Consider the following 22,553-nt stretch of genomic DNA (forward strand, 5'->3'; position numbering starts at 1 on the left):
AGTGAACCTAATAGGCAATGATCAAGTGATCTCTCTCCTGCCATCCATCTCCACCCTCTGACAAACAGATGCTAGGGACACCCTTCCTTACCCATCCTGGCTAATATCCATTAATGGACTTAACCACCATGAACTTATCCAGTTCTCTTTTAAACGCTGTTATAGTCCTAGCCTTCACAACCTCCTCAGATAAGGAGTTCCACAAGTTGACTGTGCGCTGCATGAAGAAGAACTTCCTTTTATTTGTTTTAAACCTGCTGCCCATTAATTTCATTTGGTGACCCCTAGTTCTTTTGTTTACTTATTCCCATAATACCTTTTCCTTATCCACTTTCTCCACAGCACTCATGATTTTATATACCTCTATCATATCACCCCCTTAGTCTCCTCTTTTCCAAGCTGGAGTCCTAGCCTCTTTAATCTCTCCTCATATGGGACCCATTCCAAACCCCTAATCATTTTAGTTGCCCTTTTCTGAACCTTTTCTAGTGCCAGTATATCTTTTTTGAGATGAAGAGCCAACATCTGTATGCAGTATTCGAGATGTGGGCGTATGATCAATTTATATAAGGGCAATAATATATTCTCAGTCTTATTCTCTATCCCCTTTTTAATGATTCCTAACATCCTGTTTGCTTTTTTGACCGCCTCTGCACACTGCATGGACATCTTCAGAGAACTATCCACAATGACTCCAAGATCTCTTTCCTGATTAGTTATAGCTAAATTAACCCCCATCATATTGTATGTATAGTTGGGGTTATTTTTTTCAGTGTGCATTACTTTACATTTATCCACATTAAATTTCATTTGCCATTTTGTTGCCCAATCACTTAGTTTTGTGAGATCTTTTTGAAGTTCTTCAGTCTGCTTTGGTCTTAACTATCTTGAGCAGTTTAGTATCATCTGCAAACTTTGCCACCTCACTGTTTTCCCCTTTCTCCAGATCATTTATGAATAAGTTGAATAGGATTGGTCCTAGGACTGACCCTTGGGGAACACCACTAGTTACCCCTCTCCATTCTGAGAATTTACCATTTATTCCTACCCTTTGTTCCCCGTCTTGTAACCAGTTCTCAAACCATGAAAGGACCTTCCCTTTTATCCCATGACAGCTTAATTTATGTAAGAGCCTTTGGTGAGGGACCTTGTCAAAGGCTTTCTGGAAATCTAAGTACACTATGTCCACTGGATCCCCCTTGTCCACATGTTTGTTGACCCCTTCGAAGAACTCTAATAGATTAGTAAAACACGATTTCCCTTTACAGAAACCATGTTGACTATTGCTCAACAGTTTATGTTTTTCTATGTGTCTGACAATTTTATTCTTAACTACTGTTTCGACTAATTTCCCGGTACCGATGTTAGACTTACCAGTCTGGTAATTGCCGGGATCACCTCTAGAGCCCTTTTTAAATATTGGCGTTAGATTAGCTAACTTCCAGTCACTGGGTACAGAAGCCAATTTAAAGGACAGGTTACAAACCTTAGTTAATAGTTCCGCAACTTTACATTTGAGTTCTTTCAGAACTCTTGGGTGAATGCCATCTGGTCCCAGTGACTTGTTAATGTTAAGTTTATCAATTAATTCCAAAACCTCCTCTAGTGACACTTCAATCTGTGACAGTCCTCAGATTTGTCCCCTACAAAAGCCGGCTCAGGTTTGGGACTCTCCCTAACATCCTCAGTTGCGAAGACTGAAGCAAAGAATCCATTTAGTTTCTCCACAATGACTTTATCGTTTTTAAGCGCTCCTTTTGTATCTCAATCATCAAGAGGCCCCACTGGTTGTTTACCAGGCTTCCTGCTTCTGATGTACTTAAAAAACATTTTGTTATTACCTTTTGAGTTTTTGGCTAGCCGTTCTTCAAACTCCTCTTTGGCTTTTCTTATTACATTCTTGCACTTAATTTGGCAGTGTTTATGCTCCTTTCTGTTTGCCTCACTAGGATTTGACTTCCACTTTTTAAAGGAAGTCTTTATCTCTCACTGCTTCTTTTACATGGTTCTTAAGCCACGGTGGCTCTTTTTTAGTTCTTTTACTGTGTTTCTTAATTTGGGGTATACATTGAAGTTGGGCCTCTATTATGGTGTCTTTAAAAAGCGCCCATGCAGCTTGCAGGGATTTCACTTTAGTCACTGTACCTTTTAACTTCTGTTTAACTAACCCCCTCATTTTTGCATAGTTCCCCCTTTTGAAATTAAATGCCACAGTGTTGGGCTGTTGAGATGTTCTTCCCACCACAGGGATGTTGAATGCTATTGTATTATGGTCACTATTTCCAAGCGGTCCTGTTATAGTTACCTCTTGGACCAGCTACTGCGTTCCACTCAGGACTAAATCTAGAGTTGCCTCTCCCCTCTTTCCCGGAGAACCAAAACACAAAGGGAAGTTTTTTCCCCCCCAATTTTAAAAATTTCTAGCCCTCCCATTGGCTCTTTTGGACAGGTGCCCACTCACTTCCTTTTACCTGTAGGCTTGCTAACGCGGAAGGCTAACTATCGAGAAGGCCAGCAAGGTTGTGAAACAATGCTGGTGCAGCCATGCTGGTGCTATAAGGATTATGTGCGCCTTGTTCCTCCTTACCTTGAGCAAGACCCTGTGATGAGTGGGCGGGGGGTTGGTAATAGAGAAACCTCCCTCCCCAGAGAAGGAGAAAGGTATCTGAGCATGAGCTCGGGCTGTTTCCTAGATACAAGCAAAACTGGGGACATTTCCTATTGAACCTGGTCGCAAACAGGTCCACCTAGGGAAACCCCGACTCTGGAAAACTGCATTCAAGATGTCTGGTTGGATGGGCCACTCGTGATGATTGGTGAAGGATCTGCTCAGGTGGTCCACCACCCCGTTCTGAGCACCTGGTAGATAGGAGGCTTCCAGGTGAATGGAGTGAGCTATGCAGTACCCCCATAGAATCAGTACTTCCTGGCACAGGGGAGAGGAGCAAGCCCCCCTTTGTTTGTTTATATAAAACATCATGGTCGTGTTGTCTGGAGGACTGACACGCATTTGCCATGTAGGTTGTGACAGAACACCTGACAGGCTAGGCTCACCACTCTTAGCTTCCAGACATTGACTTGTAGGGCTAATTCCTCTGGCATCCTGAGGGGCCCTAAGTGAACTCCCCATCCCATGTCCGAGGCATCAGTTACCAGCGTCATTGAAGGGGCAGGCCTTGTGAAGGGGACGCTGGCACACACGGTGACCTGGTCCAGCCACCACTGAAGAGTGAGCGTTACTGCACAGGGAAGAGTGACCACCTTGTCCAACAGGTTACAGCCTGGTATACATACCAATGCCAGCCACACTAGGAGAGGCCACAGTCTGAGCTGCGCATGTTGCACCACGTAGGTCTGGGGGCCATATATCCCAGGAACCTCAAGCATCTTCATGCCATGGTGACGGGAAAGAACCTCAGGCCATTTATGATCTCTTTGAAGGCCCGGAAGTGGTTCTCCGGCAAGGAGGCTCTGGACTGGTTCGAGTTGAGAACTGCTTCTATGAACTCCTTTGTATAGGAGAGAAAGTCAACTTGTGCTTGTTTATCAGGAGCCCCAGGTTCCTGAAAGTGGATTGTATGAGGCTCACGTGCCCTTCTACCATGTCTCTGGACCGACCTTTGATCAGCCAGTTGTCCAGATAAGGGTGGACCTGGACTCCTTGCCCGCTGAGAAAGGCCACCATCACTGCCATGCAGTTCATGAATACTCATGGGGCAGCTGACAGGCAGCACTGTAAACTGATAGTGTTTGTGGTCTACCACAAACCGAAGGTATTTTCTGCACCCTGGGAGGATGGCTATGCAAGAATACACATCCTTCAAATCGAGGGCGGCAAACCAGTCCCCTGGATCTAAGGAAGGGATGGCCAGGGAGACCATATGGAACTTCAGTTTCTTCATGAACTTGTTGAGGTTCCACAGGTCTAGGATGGGTCTGAGATTCCTGTTGGCCTTGGGGATCAGGAAGTAGAGTGAGTAGACCCCCTTGCCTCTTAACTCCAAAGGAGCCTCCTCCACAGCTCCCACCTTTAGAAGCCACTGTACCTCCTGGGCTAGAAGCCGCTCATGAGAAGGGTCCCTGAAGAGGGAATGGGAGTGAGAATAGGAAGGAGGGGAGGAAATGAACTGCAGGGTATATCCCACTTCTACCATGCAGAGTACCCAGCAATCCAAAGTGATGTTGATCCACACATGGTAAAAATGGGACAAACAGTCCACAAATGTAGGGGTAAGTTCCAGCCTTGTTCTGGTGTGCCATCTTCGGGTGCACCCTCATAAGGGCTGCTTAGACCCCACCGGTTGTTTTGCGGGCGCAGACACGGATGTTGAAGGGGCGTGAGGTGTAGGTCTCCTCCTAAAACCCTTGTTTCTCTGCTGACTGAAATCCTGCCTCTGCTGTTGAGGTTGGTGGAATGGGCCCATAGGTTGGGGCTTATAAATGTTTATACAATGTTATAGTGTTTACGAACCGGGACTGGCACGTGAAGTCCTAACGACTTTAGAGTGGCCCTGGAATCCTTCAGACTATGTAGGCGGGCATCTGTCTGGTCTGAAAAGAGGGAAGTTTCCTCAAACAGCAGGTCCTGAATTGTTTCCTGGACCTCTGAGGGAGTCCAGAGGGCTGGAGCCAAGAGCTCCATCTCCTCACTATGGCTGTGGCCTGGAGGGATGCCTTGGATCCAGCCTTACCTTCCTCCATCGAAGCCGCAAACTCAGATCTGGACTCTGTTGATGAGAGTTCCTTGAACTTTAACATGGCAGACCATGAATTAAAATCATAACTTAGGAGGGCCTGGTGGTTTGAGATTCTCAGTTGGAGGCTCTGCGTAGAGCAGACTTTTCTCCCCAACAGGTCCAGTTTCCTGGAGTCCTTTGCCTTAGGAGAGAATCCTTGCTGTCCCTCTCTCTCCCGCTAATTGGCAACAGCCACAACTAGGGAACCCGGCGGGGTATGGGTATAAAGTACTCATACCCCTTTGGGGCACATTCCACCTGCAAAGCCTTGATGGGCTGTAGAATGGCCTCGTTTAAAGGTAGGGCCACTCTAGCTGGACCTGAGTGTGCCAGTATGTCTACCCGGGCCAGGGCTGACTCCTAACTCTTTTGCTTGTACATTCAGGCTTTGAGCCACCCGACGCAAGAGCTCCTGATGGGCCTTGTAATAACCTTGTGCGGGTGCTATGAACATGCCCGCCACTTCTTCATCAGGGGAAGACAATGAGGAGGCTTGTACTGTCATCTGGGCTTTCACATCATCTGTTGCTGGTCAGTTCCCTGGGTCTCATCCACTTCTGCACCCGGAATTGAACCCCTCTCTGAAGGGGAAGGTGGCGGTACTCTTGCCTCCAAGGGTGCCGAGTGGGACCGACCCGTGTGGGAGGCTCGGTAGGATTATGCTGCCCACGGAGTCCACATTGGCCACTGTAGTGGCCTCTGCTACTGGACAGGTGGCTATGTTGGCTGGCTCAACCCCTAGGTCACCGGCACAGGATGCCTACGGTCTGGCTCGATGTCTGCTTCATTGCAAGGTATAGGACCTTGCCATCAACTTGGAGCTCGAGGACCCACTTCTGGGTGACCATGGAGGTGCCTTACCCACCCGGGCTGTGGTATCGCGAGAGGAGCGGTGCCTCGATGAGGATTTGCTCTGGGAATGTGACTGGTCCCTCAATGTGGGATGGTGCCGGGGTAGTGACCAGTGTTAGGATTCCAATCGGTGCTGTGATTGCGAGAGGTGCCGGGACTGTGATCAGCGAGGAGTGGAGCCTCTAGAGGATGAGTGAGATACCAGGCAGTGTCTCGCCAACATTGAAGGCTTGCCAAAGACAGGCACTTGCATCCATGGGACAGTTCTTGTGGTACCAGACCTACCTCCGATGGGCCTTGGCTCGGAGAAGGTGCTGGAAGGGACTGAAAGCCTTTCGCTGCCTCATATGCCTCTGGCGTAGTTGGCATGGCCAGGACTGAGTCATATCTGTGGCTCACCCTAGGCGGGGAGTCCATGCTCACCGGACTCAATGGGTCCCTTCCCGGGGCCAGAGTCAATGGCGCAGGCTGGTCGCTGCCAGTGTGAGAATAGCCCAGCACTGGTCTCACTCTGTCTGCAGCTTTTCTCAAAGAGGATTGTCCCCAATCCCACTTCTTTGTCCTTTTGTTCGGCACTGTTGGCAATGGGCATGAGTATTTGCTTGCAGAGCAAGAGAACAAGAGCATTCCAGCAACTGTCACAGACTGAAAGAAGGAACTGAGGAGGCAGCAGGTTGGCAGGTGCTTATATACCGCACCATGAAGGTGCCACTCCAGGGGCCACCAGAGTTGACCTGACAGATACCAGTAGGGGGGAAAAACTTCCAGGGATGGTGCACACGCCCTATATTGGAATGGACATGAGCAAGCACTCAAAAAAACCCCTCAGATTTAGCTATCAAACTCCAACAAGTGTCCACTGAGTCTGAGCAAAGTGAGATTTATCCAAGGTTTATAACTTGGCCAAATTTTGTCAGATATTCACAGGGATGGCAAAACACACATTCCTGATACACGCTCCCTCCCCATTCCCAATGAAATTTCAAGTCCCCGCTCCACAACGTGGGGGCACTAGAGCTTCTCAATGAAATGGTTGTAAGATTTTCTTTTTTCCCCAGCACAAGCAAACAGCATATTTCCCCCTAACCTCATTCTTGGAAATGGCCACTCACTTTTAATTAAAACTTAAAAATTAAATTAAAATAAAATAAAAAATTACAGCCTGAGGCAAACAGTTGGCATGGAAAATTTCTGCCCAAATAGCTGGAAATTTGGCAATGTTTGAGTAAGGGTAAGATTTTGTCATTGATATTTTTAGTAAGAGTCAGGGACAGGTCACGGGCTTCTGTGAATTTTTCTTTATTGCCCGAGACCTGTTCCTGACTTTTACTAAAAATATCCATGATAAAATGGGAAGGGGCTGGGCAGCTGTTGGGTGGCTGGGAGCTCCAGGGCCCCCACCACCTGTTAGGGCTCAGAGCTCCAGGGTTTCCCTGTCCCTGCAGTGACAGGGAGCTGCAGGGATCCCCCTGAGCCCCTCGTGATGGGGGCCGGGGAGCTCCGGGGGTCTCTCTGCCCTGCCAAGGTGGCCGGGGAGCTCTGGGGGTCCTCCTGCCCTGCCGATCCCCCTGCCCTGTTGCAGCTGGCAGGGAGCTGTGGGGATCCCCCTGCCACCATGGTGGCTGGGGAGCTGTGGGGGTCCCATGTCACCTGTAGCAGCTGGGAACTTCGGGGTACCCCCCCTGCCCACAGTGGCCAGGAGCTGTGGCAGGGGCTTTGGGGAAGGGGTTGGAATGGGGGTGGGGAAGGAGAGGGAAGAGGCAGGACAGGAAAGATGTTGTTAGCTGGATCAGCAAAACATAATCCACCTCTGGCCCTGCTGCTGCCAGCTTCCACACACATGCTCTGGGGAGGAGGGCAGGCTGACAGGCGGGCTCTCGGAGCTGCTGTTTAAAGTCACTCTCGCTTTGGGGGTGGGGGATGTCTGTTGTGTGCATTTCAATTAGCTGTTTCCACAGTTCTCTGAAGTTTATCCAAGTCAAACTGCCCAAGCTTGACAAATAGCCTTGCAGCGACCAAGCCATTGAGCCTGCTTTTCCTACATCCCCAATCCTCCCCTCCAGCTATACCTTGACGCACACCAACCCTCGGCCAGCCCCTTCACCACTCTTTAAATCTCCCCTCCCTCAAGGGAGGACCAAAACATACCCGCCATTGAAATTCATCCCCACTGATCACATGCACAGTGTGAAACGCTGGGGGAAAAGGGAGCTGGGAAAGCTGCAGCAGCTAGTCACTACTTTTCCTTTAACACTGGGAGGGAGGCAAATCAGAGAGAAATATCATGAGGGAAGGGGGAGGGAATAGGGATCTTGGATTTTCCAGTTTACAAAAGCCAAGCCTGTTCCCCACATCTCTCACCCTCAACAACACCTGGGTGGGAAAGAAATCCCCTAGGGGATGCGGATGCTTCAACACAGGTGCTGACTGCTGAGTAAATTCGCTCAATAGAAGCCTACAACTCCCAGCATGCTGTACTCCACCTTGCATAGAGCTGCTGCCTTAGAGACAGAGCAGGGCATGCTGTGAGTAGTTGGGAAGAATGTTTGTTAAAAGTGGCAACGTATTTTGTATGAATAAAGAACAGGAGTACTTGTGTTTGTATGAATAGTTACTTTAAAAAGTTCCTGCCATTACAGCAATGTTGATAGACTTAGTGTAGATCATAATCAGTGTTACTGATCACATAAGGAATAGTTACAGGTATTTATATTTTATTAAAAAACCCCTTCGCATTACAGTTTAAAAAAGTTAATACATTGACTTTTAATAGCATACTATATTACTCTTCATTCTTTTATTTTTGACTATACTTTTGTATTGTTGTATGAAAAGATTTCAGTGATGTGGACCTTGGGCCAATGTACTAGTCCTCATGTAGCCCTCGTGGTGATTTGAGTTTGAGATCCCTGCTTTAGGAGCTGGAGCGCCTCAATTTTGCACAATTCACTTGTAGAGGTAGCCTACACACCAGGAAGCAACACAGGCAGTATGAGCTGAAAATTCCCCAGTAAGGAAATGAGTAGGGTGTTACAGCAGAAGGCTGGTTAGATCATAAGAAAACCAGAACAAACTTCTACTTTCAGTGTAACTCAGCCAGCACCAGAAAACAGACTGTCAGCCTGTGCTACAAGACTTTCATTAACACTCAGCCAAGTACAAAAGCAACTCCTTTGTGAGATGTCCTACCACACCAAGCCAACTGCACAAGCAAGTTTAGAGATGTGGCCACAAAAGGCCCAGCAATGCAAGGCTACAAAGAATCAAAGCAGAGAGTGGAAGATATCCAAGAGACGCTCATAATTTACTGGAATAGTCACATAGGGTAGGCCCCATATTATTACAAACAGTGACAAGGAAAGTCCCCCAGATTCCAAATAGATTTTTTTTTTTTATTAAAAGCCACTGTGTCTTTGCGATTAAACATTTTTGTGGAACCCACAGCATCTGGTTTGTGCTATTTGAACCAAAAATAGTCAAGAGATACATTAACAACTGATAATGGTCCAGAGATACTTCGAGCATGAGAAAGCAACAAGAGTGGAGTTAAAAACTGCTGTAAGCTTGCTTCTTATACAGCAGTTATTTATTAACTAATGTTCAACAAGTCTTTGAAGTAGGAAAGCAGTATCCCCATTTTACAGCTGGAATAACTTGCTCAGGGTCACACAGTGCATCTGTGGAAGAGCCCATTCTTGTGATCAGTCCACTTTCCAACTTACAAAGGTAAAGTATCTGTGCTTGGAACTGTAATGTACCCCTTTACTGAACAGCTGCATTCTGGATCCTCCCATGCTGAAGCACAGGGAAAGGAATATGGCTTTATAGAACAGCTTTACAGAGGTCTGAAGCACAAACCTGTGAAAGCCCACAGAATGGCTCTCCCAAGTTTTGGAAGCAGTTTTCATGTCCCCTGCCACCTTTGGAGATAGCAGTTTACCATAAAATCCTGCTATATTAATTCCAGGCTCTTTGGAAGCAAAAGAGTCAACATTTGCCTAATAGAGACTACAAAACTAGTGAGGATAAAAGACGACCATAATTCTACAGCAATGGGAAAAAATTATTGCAGTGTCTTTGTAAACTGCATCAAAATGCTAGAACTTTGGGAGTGATGCAGCTTTTTCATGTTTAATACGAATACAGGGGGCGGCAAACAATTCCCCTACACCGCTCAGCATCTGACCTTGCTGCATAGTCAATAAGTTCGGATGGCGTGAGCCCAACAGGGACAGACGGCCCCACGGACAGTCCACCTCTGACACCCCAATAGAGATTTCAAAAGGTCTCTTACCTCTATTGTGGCGCCATGGGGTTTGAAGGGGAACGATCCGTAGCACCTGCCGGTGCTTTTGTGGGCGTTGCCATCCCGGACGAGCCCCCAAATTGTCGGAGAAAAACCACAGTTCTCACTTTTTGTTTGGGTACAGCAAGTCAGATGCTTTATTTCTCTCACAATTGCGCAGAGGGAGAGAGCTAAGCAGGTCTCTCTACAGGTAAACAATTACAGCAAACATTTATACCTTTCATTACAGACAATAAGCAACAGCTGCATTTTGTTCATACATAGGCCATCTAGATATCTTATTTTTCTCACTTGTTTTGACTCTAGCCTACATACAATATTTTCTACACATTATTTACACAAGGTTGCAACAACTTCTCACACAGTTCTTTCCCACTCACCTCACACAATCCTCGTTTCTACAAATCTCGCGTTATTAGGGTTACAGTTAGCCTGACTCTTGCTAATGAACTGTCATGCATTGCAGTTCCTTCCTGTCAGTTCTTTCTCTGCTTCCACAACCACAAGGAGTTTCGATCCTACTTTGTTACTCTGTTCCATACAGCCAGCATGACAGCTGCACTTCGCATACAACAGAAGAATTGCCTTCAAAGTGCTAAGCTTCTCTTCACCTTTACTTATCCCTTCTCTGACCATAGATCTTCTTCTTATCGGATTTGTTTCCAAGCAAAGGTACGTATGAGGAAAGGAGTCCAGCCCACAGACTGAGTCTGGGGAATTGTATGCATTATAGATAGAGCTGTTATAGACACTTGATCCAAGGCACTTAGTGTCTTTTCACTATGAACCTATGCATGTTTCCCACATGATCCTTTTACTCTGCTCAGCATCCTTCTACCCTCTAAGACTATACAGATTTTGGCAACATTTTCAGCCATTAAACAAAAACAATAAATGTCCAAGGGACTTTCCTAAAAAAAATTAAAGCGGAACGCCTCTTGGGAAGTTGGGGACATGAACGAATTTGTGCCAGAGGCCTGGCGTGACTCTGGATGGCTGGGAGGATGAGAAGGGGATCCTGCAGAACTTGGACTTTTCCTGGATGCCTCTGAACACTTCCGGAAAACCTGGCTGCTCTTTCTGCGGGCATTCTCCCTCACCTCCATGACCTGAGCAGACTTTGCAGCTTACAGAGGGGAAGACAAAAAGACACAAAGAAAAACCATTAAGGCTTCTCATGCACCAGAATTCTATTCTCTAGGGCTACATGGATAATGGAGGGATTAGTATTCCTGCTCCCTTTTTTCAGGCATGGTTTCCCATCCTGGTCCCTCATGTAAGTCTGCCTCTCATACCTGCCTGCATAAGCTTCAGCTGTTTCTGTCTCTCCTCCTCCATCATCTTCTTGTAATCTCCAAACATGGCTCGCATTACCTGACGCTTCTTTGCCAGCACGGCCTTGTCACTGCGTAGTGTCTTGATGGCACGAAGAACTTCTTCAGCTGAATCATTGGAAAGGAGAGACATGCGAACACAGAATATAAATCTTTCCTTTTGCTCTCTCTCTGCACCACCGCTTCTGCCTCCCTTCCCTTCTAACAAGGCACTCTCTGGCTTACTCACCCTGTTTTGGAGTGGATTTCTGTGTCTTCAGGCCAAGTTCCAGCTGTTCCACACACCAGTCCACTTCCCTCCACAGCTGTTTATCTGACTGCTACATAAAACAGAACACAGCAAGGCGAGGAAACTAAATCGTCCAAAAACTAAAACAGCATATGTTAGTCAGCAAGGAAAATCAAGGATCTATAGATTTAGGAGTTGTATGTTCATGTTTTCACTCCCTCAGAGCTGGCTTCACTTCATATTCTTGATGCCATTTTATGTTCAGCACCTTCCACCTGATGATGTCAAGCCTTTGCACAAACAGTACTGAAGCCTCCCAACACCTATATGTGGAAGGTTTGCTTGCCTATGTTTGTCCAACACTATGGGAGCCTTTGGTCTGACAGCAGTTATACAAACATAAAATAAATCATTTTCCAGCGGGGAAAACTAAGGAAGAGAGAGGCAACATGACCTTCCCAAGGTTGCACAGTGGGTGAGTGACAAAATCCAGAAGAGAATCTGGTGTCCTGTCTCCCATTCTCCTGCCTTCCCAGGGATGTGCAAGTTAGCTAGTTAATGTCTGTGAAAATGGAAGGAGCTATTTAAGCACTAAGTGTTGTCCAGCATAGCCAACAGACTGGACACTGGCACAGGGAGTAACAGGGTTGCCTCCTAGAATTGAAGTAGCATCATGCTCTAGATCTAACAATGTTGTAACTGTTACACATGTATGAGAATCCCCAAGCTCTTATCACCTCCATGTTCCACAACTTCTTTCCAACAGGCTTTCAGTCTCCTTCAGAGCCTCTTATGTCACAGTTACCTAGGAAAGCTACCCCCTGGTGCCTTATATACAGTGCCCACCTGAGGGATGGATGCCTCAGGAGATAGGTAAAGGGCTGTGGGGCTTTTCACCTCAGGCTGGTCTAGTCTAGGGTAGTAGTTGCTGAGATTCATCTTCTGAGGCGAGTTTGTGGGTCTCAGTCCAGTTCATAATGGACAGCTGTCCACATCGCACAAACCACTGTAGTTGTCTGTCTCAACAGAGAGGCCAATAACAGAATGGCCAGAGACTGAACCCCCCACCCCCACACACACTCTTGGAGGGGGAGCTCTCAAGGTCAGGGTTGAGGCACAGCAGCTGGGTGGTGGAGGAAGCTCACGGCTGCTTCCTGTGTTGTAGCCTTCACATTCCAGCATTGCTGATCTGGGACCATTCATGAGACCTAAATTCACTGACATTTAAAAAAAAAAAAAAATGTAACAGACTATAGACTTCAGTCCAGCATTAGCAGATGGTAAGGTGTACTTTAATGATCCCTGAATACATGACTCAGAGCAATTGGTACCTTCAACCTCTTTCCGTGCCATTATAAACCTAGAGACAGGGGCTGGGACACAGGAGGTCTTCTGAAAAAACAACAAGGAGTCTGGTGGCACCTTAAAGACTAACAGATTTATTTGGGCATAAGCTTTCGTGAGTAAAAACCTCACTTTTTACTCACGAAAGCTTATGCCCAAATAAATCTGTTAGTCTTTAAGGTGCCACCAGACTCCTTGTTGTTTTTGTAGATACAGACTAACACGGCTACCCCCTGATACTTGACAGGAGGTCTTCTGGGCTCTGTTCCTGGCTCTGTGACAGTCTTGATTTTGGCCAAGTCAGTTAACCTCTCTGCATCTCAATTTCACCATTTGCACAATGGGGATAAATACCTACCAGCCAGGGATGCTGCAAGGTCTAAATCATTACATGCCTGCAAAGTGCTTGCAGACTCTCAGACACGGTTCTAGGGAAGGACAAAGCAACATCAACTTGAGCCACCTAGTCCACCCCACTTGTTAGGTTTCTGGTCACAGTGAAACCCTAATGGGATAAGCAGCAATAAATGGCTATCCATTTCCAGCCTGTGCTACCACACAGATTTAGAAACCTCACACATACATTAACTTTCCCTTCCAAGGAAACTATGGAGACTTAACAGTGAGGTTATGTTTGTTTATTAGCCAGAAATTCATTCACATACCTGCGTGGTCTTGTCCTGGAGGGACAAATCTGTGTCTTCACACCCACTGGCTCCCACCTTCACCTTCTTGCTGACCTCAGCTTCCGCCATTTCCTTCTTACTATTTGATAATTTCTTTTTCTTATTCTTCTTGGGTGCTCCAGTTGCTGCTGTCTTCTCTGCCTTAACCTCATCTTCAGCGGCGATCTCTGGTTTTGGGGTCTCTAAAACGAGAACCTTTCTCCCCAATCCTCCAGCCACACAGCCCACAACCTCAGGCATGTTAGCCTCCCACAGGGTTGAATGCGTAATTGGTCCTGCAGATAAGCCACCTGATGTCACATTTTCTGCTACACTCTCCGCTCTTTGGCCTGTAACAGATGGCCCCCTGATGCCATCTTTATCTGGGATGACAAAATTGAAAGCAAACTTGGGCTCTTGTCCAGGGGTGGAAAAGTTCAACACTCCACTCAAATCATCTAGTTCTGAGGGCCTCCGTTCAGAACCACCTACCCCCTGGGCCTCTTCCATAGTTCCACTGGTTGCTTGTGGATCCATCTCAGGAAGTGCAAAGCTAAATCGGAAGCTATCATCAGATGGTGTGAACCAGTTTGTTGTTGACTCAGAGGTCTGTCCAGATCGCTTCCTATACACCACGCTCCCTGAAACCTGCACATTCCCTTGCTGTATTTGTGCTTTCCCAGGTTTCATGGCTAGAGAAAAGAGGAAGATTTGTGTTTCTATTAATTCTCTGATTTCTTATCATGTTGGCGCCACACTTAGAACAATTCACTTCTATAAGGGACACCCAACCTATGTGTATGCAGAATACTATTGTATTTTGGTACCAGCAAGGGACTGTGGGCAAGATACCCAGTGCAGCATTTCCACATGGGACTGCCTGACATGCAGAGGGAATGGGGGGGCGGGAGGGACTCGCTCCTATTTATTCAGGCCTTGTGCACCACCATCATACCAATCTCACACACAGATCCACAATGGATTCTTGGAGGAGTCCCATCTTCTGCTATTTCATCCTGCTCAGTGCCATGTTAGGCCTTACTCTAGCTGTCACTAGTAGAGCTTCCAAAACTATGAACTTCTCCTTAACACTGGACCCACCCCAAAGTGATGCCATGAAGTTCAGACAGATACAACCTTTACTTCACCCTCAAAACCCCCTTCAGCTCTGGGATTACATATGCTTAAAGGCCCTTCCACTTTAATGGCTTCTGGCTGGCCCCTTAAAAGAACAGGACGGGTGAAAGAAGGTTTATTCCTCATGGGAATGATTGGACGAGAAGCCTCAAGAAAGGCCATTTGCTAACACCACATCAGAAGGAACAAAATGGTTCTGTAGACTCCAGGGATGGCCCCAGCCTCACCTGCTTTCTCCATCTTCTTCTGCTCCTCGGCTATCTTCAGTCGGTAATCCCCAAACACGCGGTTCATCACCTGCCGCTTCTTCACAAAGGCAGCCTTGCGGGAGCGCAGGACTTTGAGGATGTGCTGCGTCTCCTCTGCTGCATTTGAGAAGCCAACCAACACAAAGACAAGAAATGGGATCACAGTGAGTCCTACGAACCATAGTCAGGGAGGGAAACAATGGTGCTTCTTCCCTAGGCCAGGTACTCGGATCAGAGAAAAGTCTCAGAGCGGCAGTACTACAGATGTGTCCCAATCGCTATTCTTTGACTGCATGAGGACTGGAATGGCTACTGGTTGGGACACTGGATAGTTACACCACATACAGAATTAGTCCCTTATCAGTGGTTCAGAGATAGGGATTTCTACAAATGGATGCAATACCATGTAATGCTTTTTGGGGGAGCACTTTTATGTGCTTTGTGGAAGTTGGGAAAAGCGCAGACATCTTAGGCTAACTCTTCTATTTAAGAACATGAAACTTTAATGCAGGGCCTGGGCGAGTGGGAAAAACTGTGAGAGATTATTTTGACCTTGTGTTAGATAAGAATGGAACGCAGACTGTAGCAGAAAGTAACTGAGAAAAGTAAGATATCAGGAAGGAATATGTATAAACAAGATGAGGTTGTTGATCATTATTGTCTGTAACAAAAGGTATAAATGCTTGCCCTAATTATTTATCTAACAGAGACCTGCCTTGGGAGGGGGAATCCCTGTCCGTGTGTACTCTCCCGTGCATATTGCAATTACTCATAATAAAGCTGCCTCTGGCTTGTTGCTTTAAACTCAGAGTGAGGACTTTGTTTTCCTCCACAGCTTATTATTGCATACATCTTTCTATAGTACCTGTCCCCATAGTATGTGGGGATTGACTACAGCAAAGGTTCTCAAACTTCACTGCATTGCACCCCCCTTCTGACAACAAAAATTACTTTACAACCTCAGGAGGAGGACCAAAGCCTGAGCCCACCCAAGCCCCTCTGCTCCAGGTAGCGGGGGCCAAAGCTGAAGCTCAAGGGCTTCAGCCCCAGGCAGGGTGCCTGTAACCTGAGTCCTGCTGCCCAGGGCTGAAGCCCTCAGGCTTTGGCTTCAGCCCTGGGCAGTGGGGCTCGGGTTTCAGTCTCAGACCCCAACCCCAGCAAGTCTAAGCCAGCCCTGGCGACTCCATTCAAAGGGGGTTGTGACCCACTTTGGGGTCCCAACCCACAGTTTGAGAACCGCTGGACTGCAGGATACTTGTATAACCAATAGCATATGAAACAATGCTCTAATATATAAATGATCAAATCTCATGCTTCTGCATAAACCAATGGCTGCAATGTTCAGGAAGGAATTTTGTATCCTCATGTGCACCATGACAGTCAGCCAGATGCCTTACAAGGTAAGTTTCACTTTCCTTTGAACCACTAAGTAGTGGTCACTGCTGGAGGCATGATACTGGGCCTGGTGGATCAACAGGTGTGAACTCTTAAAACGTTCCTGAATACCCTGAAGCCAGTATTTTAATGGGCAGTAAAGTTTCTCTTTTAAGTGATTTCATCTTTTTCCAGGGACAATGAGGAACATGCTTAAAAAAATAAAGCTACAAGCATTTAAGGGGCATCTCTATTGATACTATGCAGCAGCAGTCACTTGAGATTGTGGGATTATACCACAGATAAAGTATCAGATACAGAATGTGAGTGATCAAAGCACTGAGGGGGATGAAACCACTGTCTGAGCTGCAAAGCACTGTAGGAAGCCTGAAGTAGCTGAGCAATATGTAAGTGAAAGGGCACAACTAAGGGGAAGGGAGGAATGAGGCATAGGAGCTAAAAGGAAAATGAAGAGAGAAGAAACAATGCATAAGGAAGGAGACAGGCAGGATTAAGAGCGGATAGGCAGATGGAGTTCAAAGTAGAACAGATGTTAAATAAGGACAAAATGTTTCATTACATTTTACATTTAGAAAAAATTCCAATTATAATTCAATAGACAGAGAAATTAGAAAGGCTTCTGGATGAACTGAACCAGCACTGAGTTTAGATTTTAACCAGAAAACATACCTTGTTTTGGGGTTGGATTGAGACGAAGGAGGCCTGTTTCCAGCTGCAAAATACACCACTCCAGCTCATCTTGGAATGTCCCTTGGGGAGTCTAGGATATTGGGAAGTGCACAGATGGGACAATGTTTATTTTTAAAGTGTGGACGTGTACATATACCAACCCCACACCCTTGTAGCTGACACCAAAAAAGGTTGTTCTAAAATTCTCTGGCCTGAGCTATGATAAGATGATCACAATGGTCCCTTTTGGCCTTAAATTCTATGAATGTTGCACATCAGCTGCAAAGCAAAGAAGAATAAAAGTACTATGGGCCCTGTATTAATCCAGGCTCAGAGTGAGAGTGGTGGTGGTTTTATGGTTAAATTGTTAAAAGCCTATTGAATGAGGCCCCTGTATCATAGAAATTAGTGACAGAAAAGATGCGTCCACTGTCTGTCATCCTGTCCATTTCTATGCGGTCAGGATTTTCCCTATAGGATTTTTCTAGTTTGATGCCGTGTCTAATTTAAAGGTCCTACGTGATGGGTTCCCACCAATCCTCTTTGCAAAACAGTTTCCAGTCTAACAGATCTCTCGGTCAGGAAATTATCTCCTTTGTATAAAACTTATACCCCATCCCCAACCACTCTCTCTTGGTTGCATTAAGTAACTTGTATCTATGTTACAATGGAAAGAGTGAAGTATATCAAACAGATAATTAAATACATTTGAACATACATAATTGAGTTACATTGAACAAACAGAAGACTCACTAAACCCAAAAGATTAGGGCCAAGATTTTCAAAACTGACTAATAATTTTTGGGGGCCCAACTTGAGATACCTCAACAGGGCCTGAATTCAAGAGGGCAGGTGCTCATCATTTTCAGTAAAATCAGGCTTTTTTAAGGTGTCTCAAGTTGGGCTCCCAAAATCACTAGTCAGTTTTAAAAACTTTGACCTGGATTCTTTTTCATTATTACTACAAAAGTGGTAGACCTTAGGATTGATTGACTGTAGATGATTTCCAAGACTTCTTATATTCCTCAAGAATATACCATAGGAAAAAGTTAAAATGAAAATAGTTTGTGTAGGTTTAAAGATGACAAGTTTAAAGATGAGTTAGAAATTATATTGGTCCCTTTTTAATTTTTTGAAATATTTTAAATTAGGGTTTCATTTTGCAATCGTATATACTTGGGGATCAATACAAACTTTTTTACCTGAATGTAATACTGTTAGCAAAGTGCTGTACTCTGAACAATATGTTCCATTGCATTTATCACTACAAAAATATGAAGGCTTTTTTGAAGCTATTACAAATATTAACAGATGGACATATGGTCAGCCTGTTGATATGTGGAGAATTGTGGGGAGCTTTGAGGGGAAAAAATGCATGGCAACCTCTGCACGGGGCAGCAGGAAAATGCCTTGAAAGATCAGGCCAGGTGGCAGTTTTAATTGTATCAATCAACTTGAGTGCAGAAGGCAGAGAAGAGCACAATGAGTTTTTACCTCTTCCATTAGGAAAGCTGGCCTTGCTAATGTGCAGCTCTGGAATCCTCCTACATCGCTCCTGTTACCTAGAATCACAAGACAGTAAGTGAGCTTTTGCTTCCTTTATATCATAGGAAGGAATGAAGAAATCCAGAGGCAGCAGGAAGCGGTGATGGAAGCACCCCTCGGAGTACTTCAAAGTAACATTTCAGGAGTGGGAAAGAAGTAAAAGCATTTGATCTAGTTGCTAGTTTCAGAAAGCTCCCTATTGTGGAGGATTTCTAAGGGTGGGAGGCAAGAATGGGATCAAAACTAAGATGGCTACTTTCAATTGGTGCTCCATCTCTGACAGACTCCAACTTCTTCAGCAACCAATCACTGATGTCATTAGGGGAGGCTGCAGAATGCAAAGTGATTGTTTTTGTCTTTTAATGATTGGCTGAGCACCTAATGTGGCCAACCAGACATTTAGCAGCCAGAGCTGCCAGTGTCCCTTTTTGACGAGTCAAAAAACAGACACCTGGCAACCCTATGCTCACGACAGAGGGTCAGGACCCAACAGAATAAAGGATGCTGCCAGTGACTATTGACCCAAGCCACCATCATGATTTAATTATGTCTAGTGCAATAATGTCTCCTACCAAACTCTAAGAGCTTGCACATTTCTTTATTAACAGATCCCACTGGAGCCACTGTCATGGAGTGTGGGGGAGTCAGGGCCCTGCACCCCCCACTTCCTGCGATTCACCGTGACTCTCAGACAGCCAGTAAAACAGAAGGTTTATTAGATGACAGGAACACCGTCCAAATCAGAGCTTGTAGGTACAGACCACAGAACCCCCTCAGTCAGGTCCATCTGAGGGGCAGGGAGCTTAGATCTGAGCCCAGGGGCTCCCTCCATTTCCCCAGTCAACTCTCAACCAAAACCCCCTCCAGCAGTCTCACCCAGCCTCACACTCTCCCCCCTCCCCTCCTCCAGCCTTTGTCCAGTTTGGCAAAGGTGTCACCTGGCCCCAACCCCCCTCCTGGGCTCAGGTTACATTCTCACGTATCATCCCTCAAGTGAAGTCACGCCCTGATATCCCCATCACCAGTGCAGACAGTCCCAGTAAAACTCCCACACAACATTCCCAGGTCAATCCGCCCCACTCCCTACTCCATCACAGCCATATCCACAAAATGACCACCCAGCCCTCCCCAAATTCAGTACCCCACTTCTCCTCCCCAAACATTTATGCCCCATTCTATCAACCTACTCAGGGTAAGTCCAGAAAGTAGATAAGCTTTGTTCTGATCAACAAATCAGGACTCTGAGGAGCAGGGGGAAGAGAGTAGAGTTCCACAGCCTAGGAATCCTTACTGGAAGCACACATTTCCCTCCCCCCCCCCCCCCAATGGGGCTACAATTGAGTACTGCTCAAGTGTGCAAAGTGCTATACAGTAAAGAGCCCACAGCCCAGTTGGCAGAGCTGGGTACTGAGACCCCTTGGTCTGTTTAGTGATGCAAGAGATGAACCAGTAACACTGTCAGACCGGCGATGGTTGTCAAAGCTATAACCTATTCCCTGCCAGCCTCAACTCCCATGAGCACTAGGACAGCCCCTCTCCCCAACTCTGCCGGCAGACACCCGGGGGGGGAGAACTCGGCACCGGGACAGCTCCCCCAGCTCTGCAAACAAACACCCCTGGGCGGGAGGGGAGCTCGGCACCGGGACAGCTCCTCCCCCAGCTCTGCAGACAGACACCCCGGGGGAGGGCGGAGGGCAGCTCGGCACCGGGACAGCCCCTCCCCCCAGTTCTGCAGACAGACACCCCGAGGCCGGCTCTGCTCCTCACCTGTCGATAGCGTGGGGGAGGGGTAATCCGTCCCGAACTCCTTCCCCTACCGCGCTCCTTTCCGGCAGGGTCCGCTCTGCGCGCTGCTAAAAATGTGCTGCTTACCGTGTATTGAGCACGCTCAGTACATCTGCTGAAGCCACTGCCCTTCACCCTGCCCTTATACCCGTAGGATTTTGCTGACTGCTTTTGACAGGGATTAAAAAGGGGCAAAGGGGGCGAATCGGGGGTGTGGTGGTGGCCAGGGTCTGAGCAGGGGGTGGAAATTTACTGGTCTGGGGGGTCAAGCAGCTGGAGGCAGCAGTAGAAGAGGGGCTAAAGGGAAAATCAGGAATGGGGGTGAGGAGGCGGAGTTAAGTCCAGGAGTGAGGCACTGGCAGAGGGCGTCAGAGGGCAAAACCCAGCACAGTCAGGGGCACCGGGGGTAACAGTTACCCCAGTGTGACTGAGACACCAGTGTTTGCAAAAATGGGGGGGGGGGGCAGAGGGGCTTTTTTATTTCCCCTCTCACAGACAGCACCTCTCAGAATCGGCTTCCCAGGGCTGGGCTCTTAAAGGCACAGGCATCCCAATGCCCAGTCAATGCATCTCCTCTTTGTCTGATCTAACCTACTGAGGCTGTGTCTACACTACAAATTTCAAAGCGCTGTCGCGGGTGCCAGTGCTCCTGGTAATCCACCACGACGAGGGGATTAGCTCCAAGCACTGGGAACCGAGCCTGTCCACGCTAGTGCTTTAAAGCGCTCAAACTTGCTTCGATCGGGGTGGGTGGATGAATTTTCACACCCCTGAGCCAGCAAGTTAGAGAGCTTTAACTTGCCAGTGTAGATAATCCCTGAGACTTAATTCAGTGAAACATTTTATATATATCCCCTCAGAAACAAAGGAGCTGGCAGCCCAAACCCTAGCGCTCCGCACAGGGCTGGCAGCCCAAGCCCCAGGAAGAGCGGGGCCGGGCAGTTGGGACTGGCAGCCTGAGCTCTGCCCCCGTCAGCAGGGGAGCCGGTAGCCCGAACCCCAGTGCTCCGCGGGGGGCTGGCAACTTGAGCCCCAGGGAGAGCGGGGCTGGGCAGTTGGGGCTGGCAGCCCGAGTCCCGGTGGGCAGCGGGGGAGCCAGCAGCCTGAACCCCAGTGCTCCCCATGTAGGGTTGGCAGCCTGAGCCCCAGGAAGAGCACGGCCAGGCAGTTGGGGCTGGCAGCCCGAGCCCTGCCCCCGTCAGCGGGGGAGCCGGCAGCCCGAACCCCAGCCCGAGCCCCAGGAAAAGCAGGGCCGGCAGTTGGGGCATCCATCACATTGAGGAAATTTAGACTTAAATCCCTGAAAATATTCATTTTTAGGAGTGGGTTCATGATATTTCACAATTTAGTGAAAGGGGTTTGCGGGCTGTTAAAGTTTGGGAACCACTGCTGTATCTGAATGCACAGAGTCTCCTAGCCATTTCCCAAGTTGTATTAGCTGCTGCTAGGATTCCCTGAATTTTTAATTCTTAATTTTTTCTTCTCATTTTTGGAGCAGATGTTTATTCTGTTGGATCATCTGACTTCCACTCTGACTGAATTTCTGGCCTATTGTCAAAACTTTGTTTTGAGTCAATCCACCAATGGTGTAAATATTGGTGGTCAGACCAATAGTCCGCCTAATCTAGTATCCTGTCTTGTGACAGTGGCCACTGCCAGGTGCTTCTAAGGGAATGATCAGACCAGGCAATGACTAATTGAACCATCCCATTGTTCACTCCCAGCATCTAGCAGTCAAAGAACGTTTTAGGGACATGTAGAGCATGGGCCTGCATCCCTGATTATCTTGGCTAATAGCCAATCTACTTATCCTGAGGGACTGATCTAATTCTTTGTTCAACCCATTCATAGTTTTTCCTTTCAAAATATAATGAACACACATCTACAACCCCAAGATACCTTTACAACCACAAGAATTCTAAAATCTTGAGTCAAGAAATTTTAATAAATAAATATCTTTTTTTTATGTGCCTCTTTGTTCATGAGCCTGTAGGGTGCAGTAAGGCCAGTTCCAATGCCTTGAGCCTAAACACCTGAATGAATCTTAATCTACCCTCATACTCTCAAACATTTAATATACATAAAGCCATATCTACAGTTTAAGTGTGGGTTAACTCAAGTTATGTCACCATAGAGTCACTACGGTTACTATGTCACTTGTGTGCATGCCTCCTGGACTCCTTGCCTCAGCAGCACTTGTATAGATTCAGAGTCAGGTGCACCATGAATAGATATCCCACTGTCCACCTACTGTATTTTGGGAAGCTTTTGTTTGGTAGTGTATGCTGGGTACCAAATAGGTCAGACA

General features: G+C 47.0%; 1 protein-coding gene across 2 annotated transcripts; it reads right to left on the reverse strand.

Moving 5' to 3' along the window:
* Positions 1–8,330: 8,330 nt before the first annotated feature.
* Positions 8,331–20,513, reverse strand: C10H8orf33 (chromosome 10 C8orf33 homolog). 2 transcript variants are annotated; one of them, XM_054042923.1, is made up of 8 exons: positions 20,228–20,513; positions 18,410–18,477; positions 16,916–17,006; positions 14,831–14,968; positions 13,467–14,158; positions 11,458–11,548; positions 11,190–11,336; positions 8,331–11,020 (listed from the first exon to the last, which is right to left on the reverse strand). In XM_054042923.1, exons 2-8 carry the CDS (start codon positions 18,416–18,418, stop codon positions 10,806–10,808), a joined length of 1,383 nt encoding a protein of 460 aa, XP_053898898.1. In that variant the 5' UTR covers positions 18,419–18,477; positions 20,228–20,513; the 3' UTR covers positions 8,331–10,805. The 2 variants fall into 2 exon arrangements, with proteins under 2 accessions (XP_053898898.1, XP_053898900.1); XM_054042925.1 differs by having other exon boundaries at positions 13,467–13,669; positions 20,228–20,510.
* Positions 20,514–22,553: the final 2,040 nt, after the last annotated feature.

Source organism: Malaclemys terrapin, chromosome 10 (genome assembly GCF_027887155.1).
Source record: "Malaclemys terrapin pileata isolate rMalTer1 chromosome 10, rMalTer1.hap1, whole genome shotgun sequence".
NCBI lineage: Eukaryota > Metazoa > Chordata > Testudines > Emydidae > Malaclemys > Malaclemys terrapin.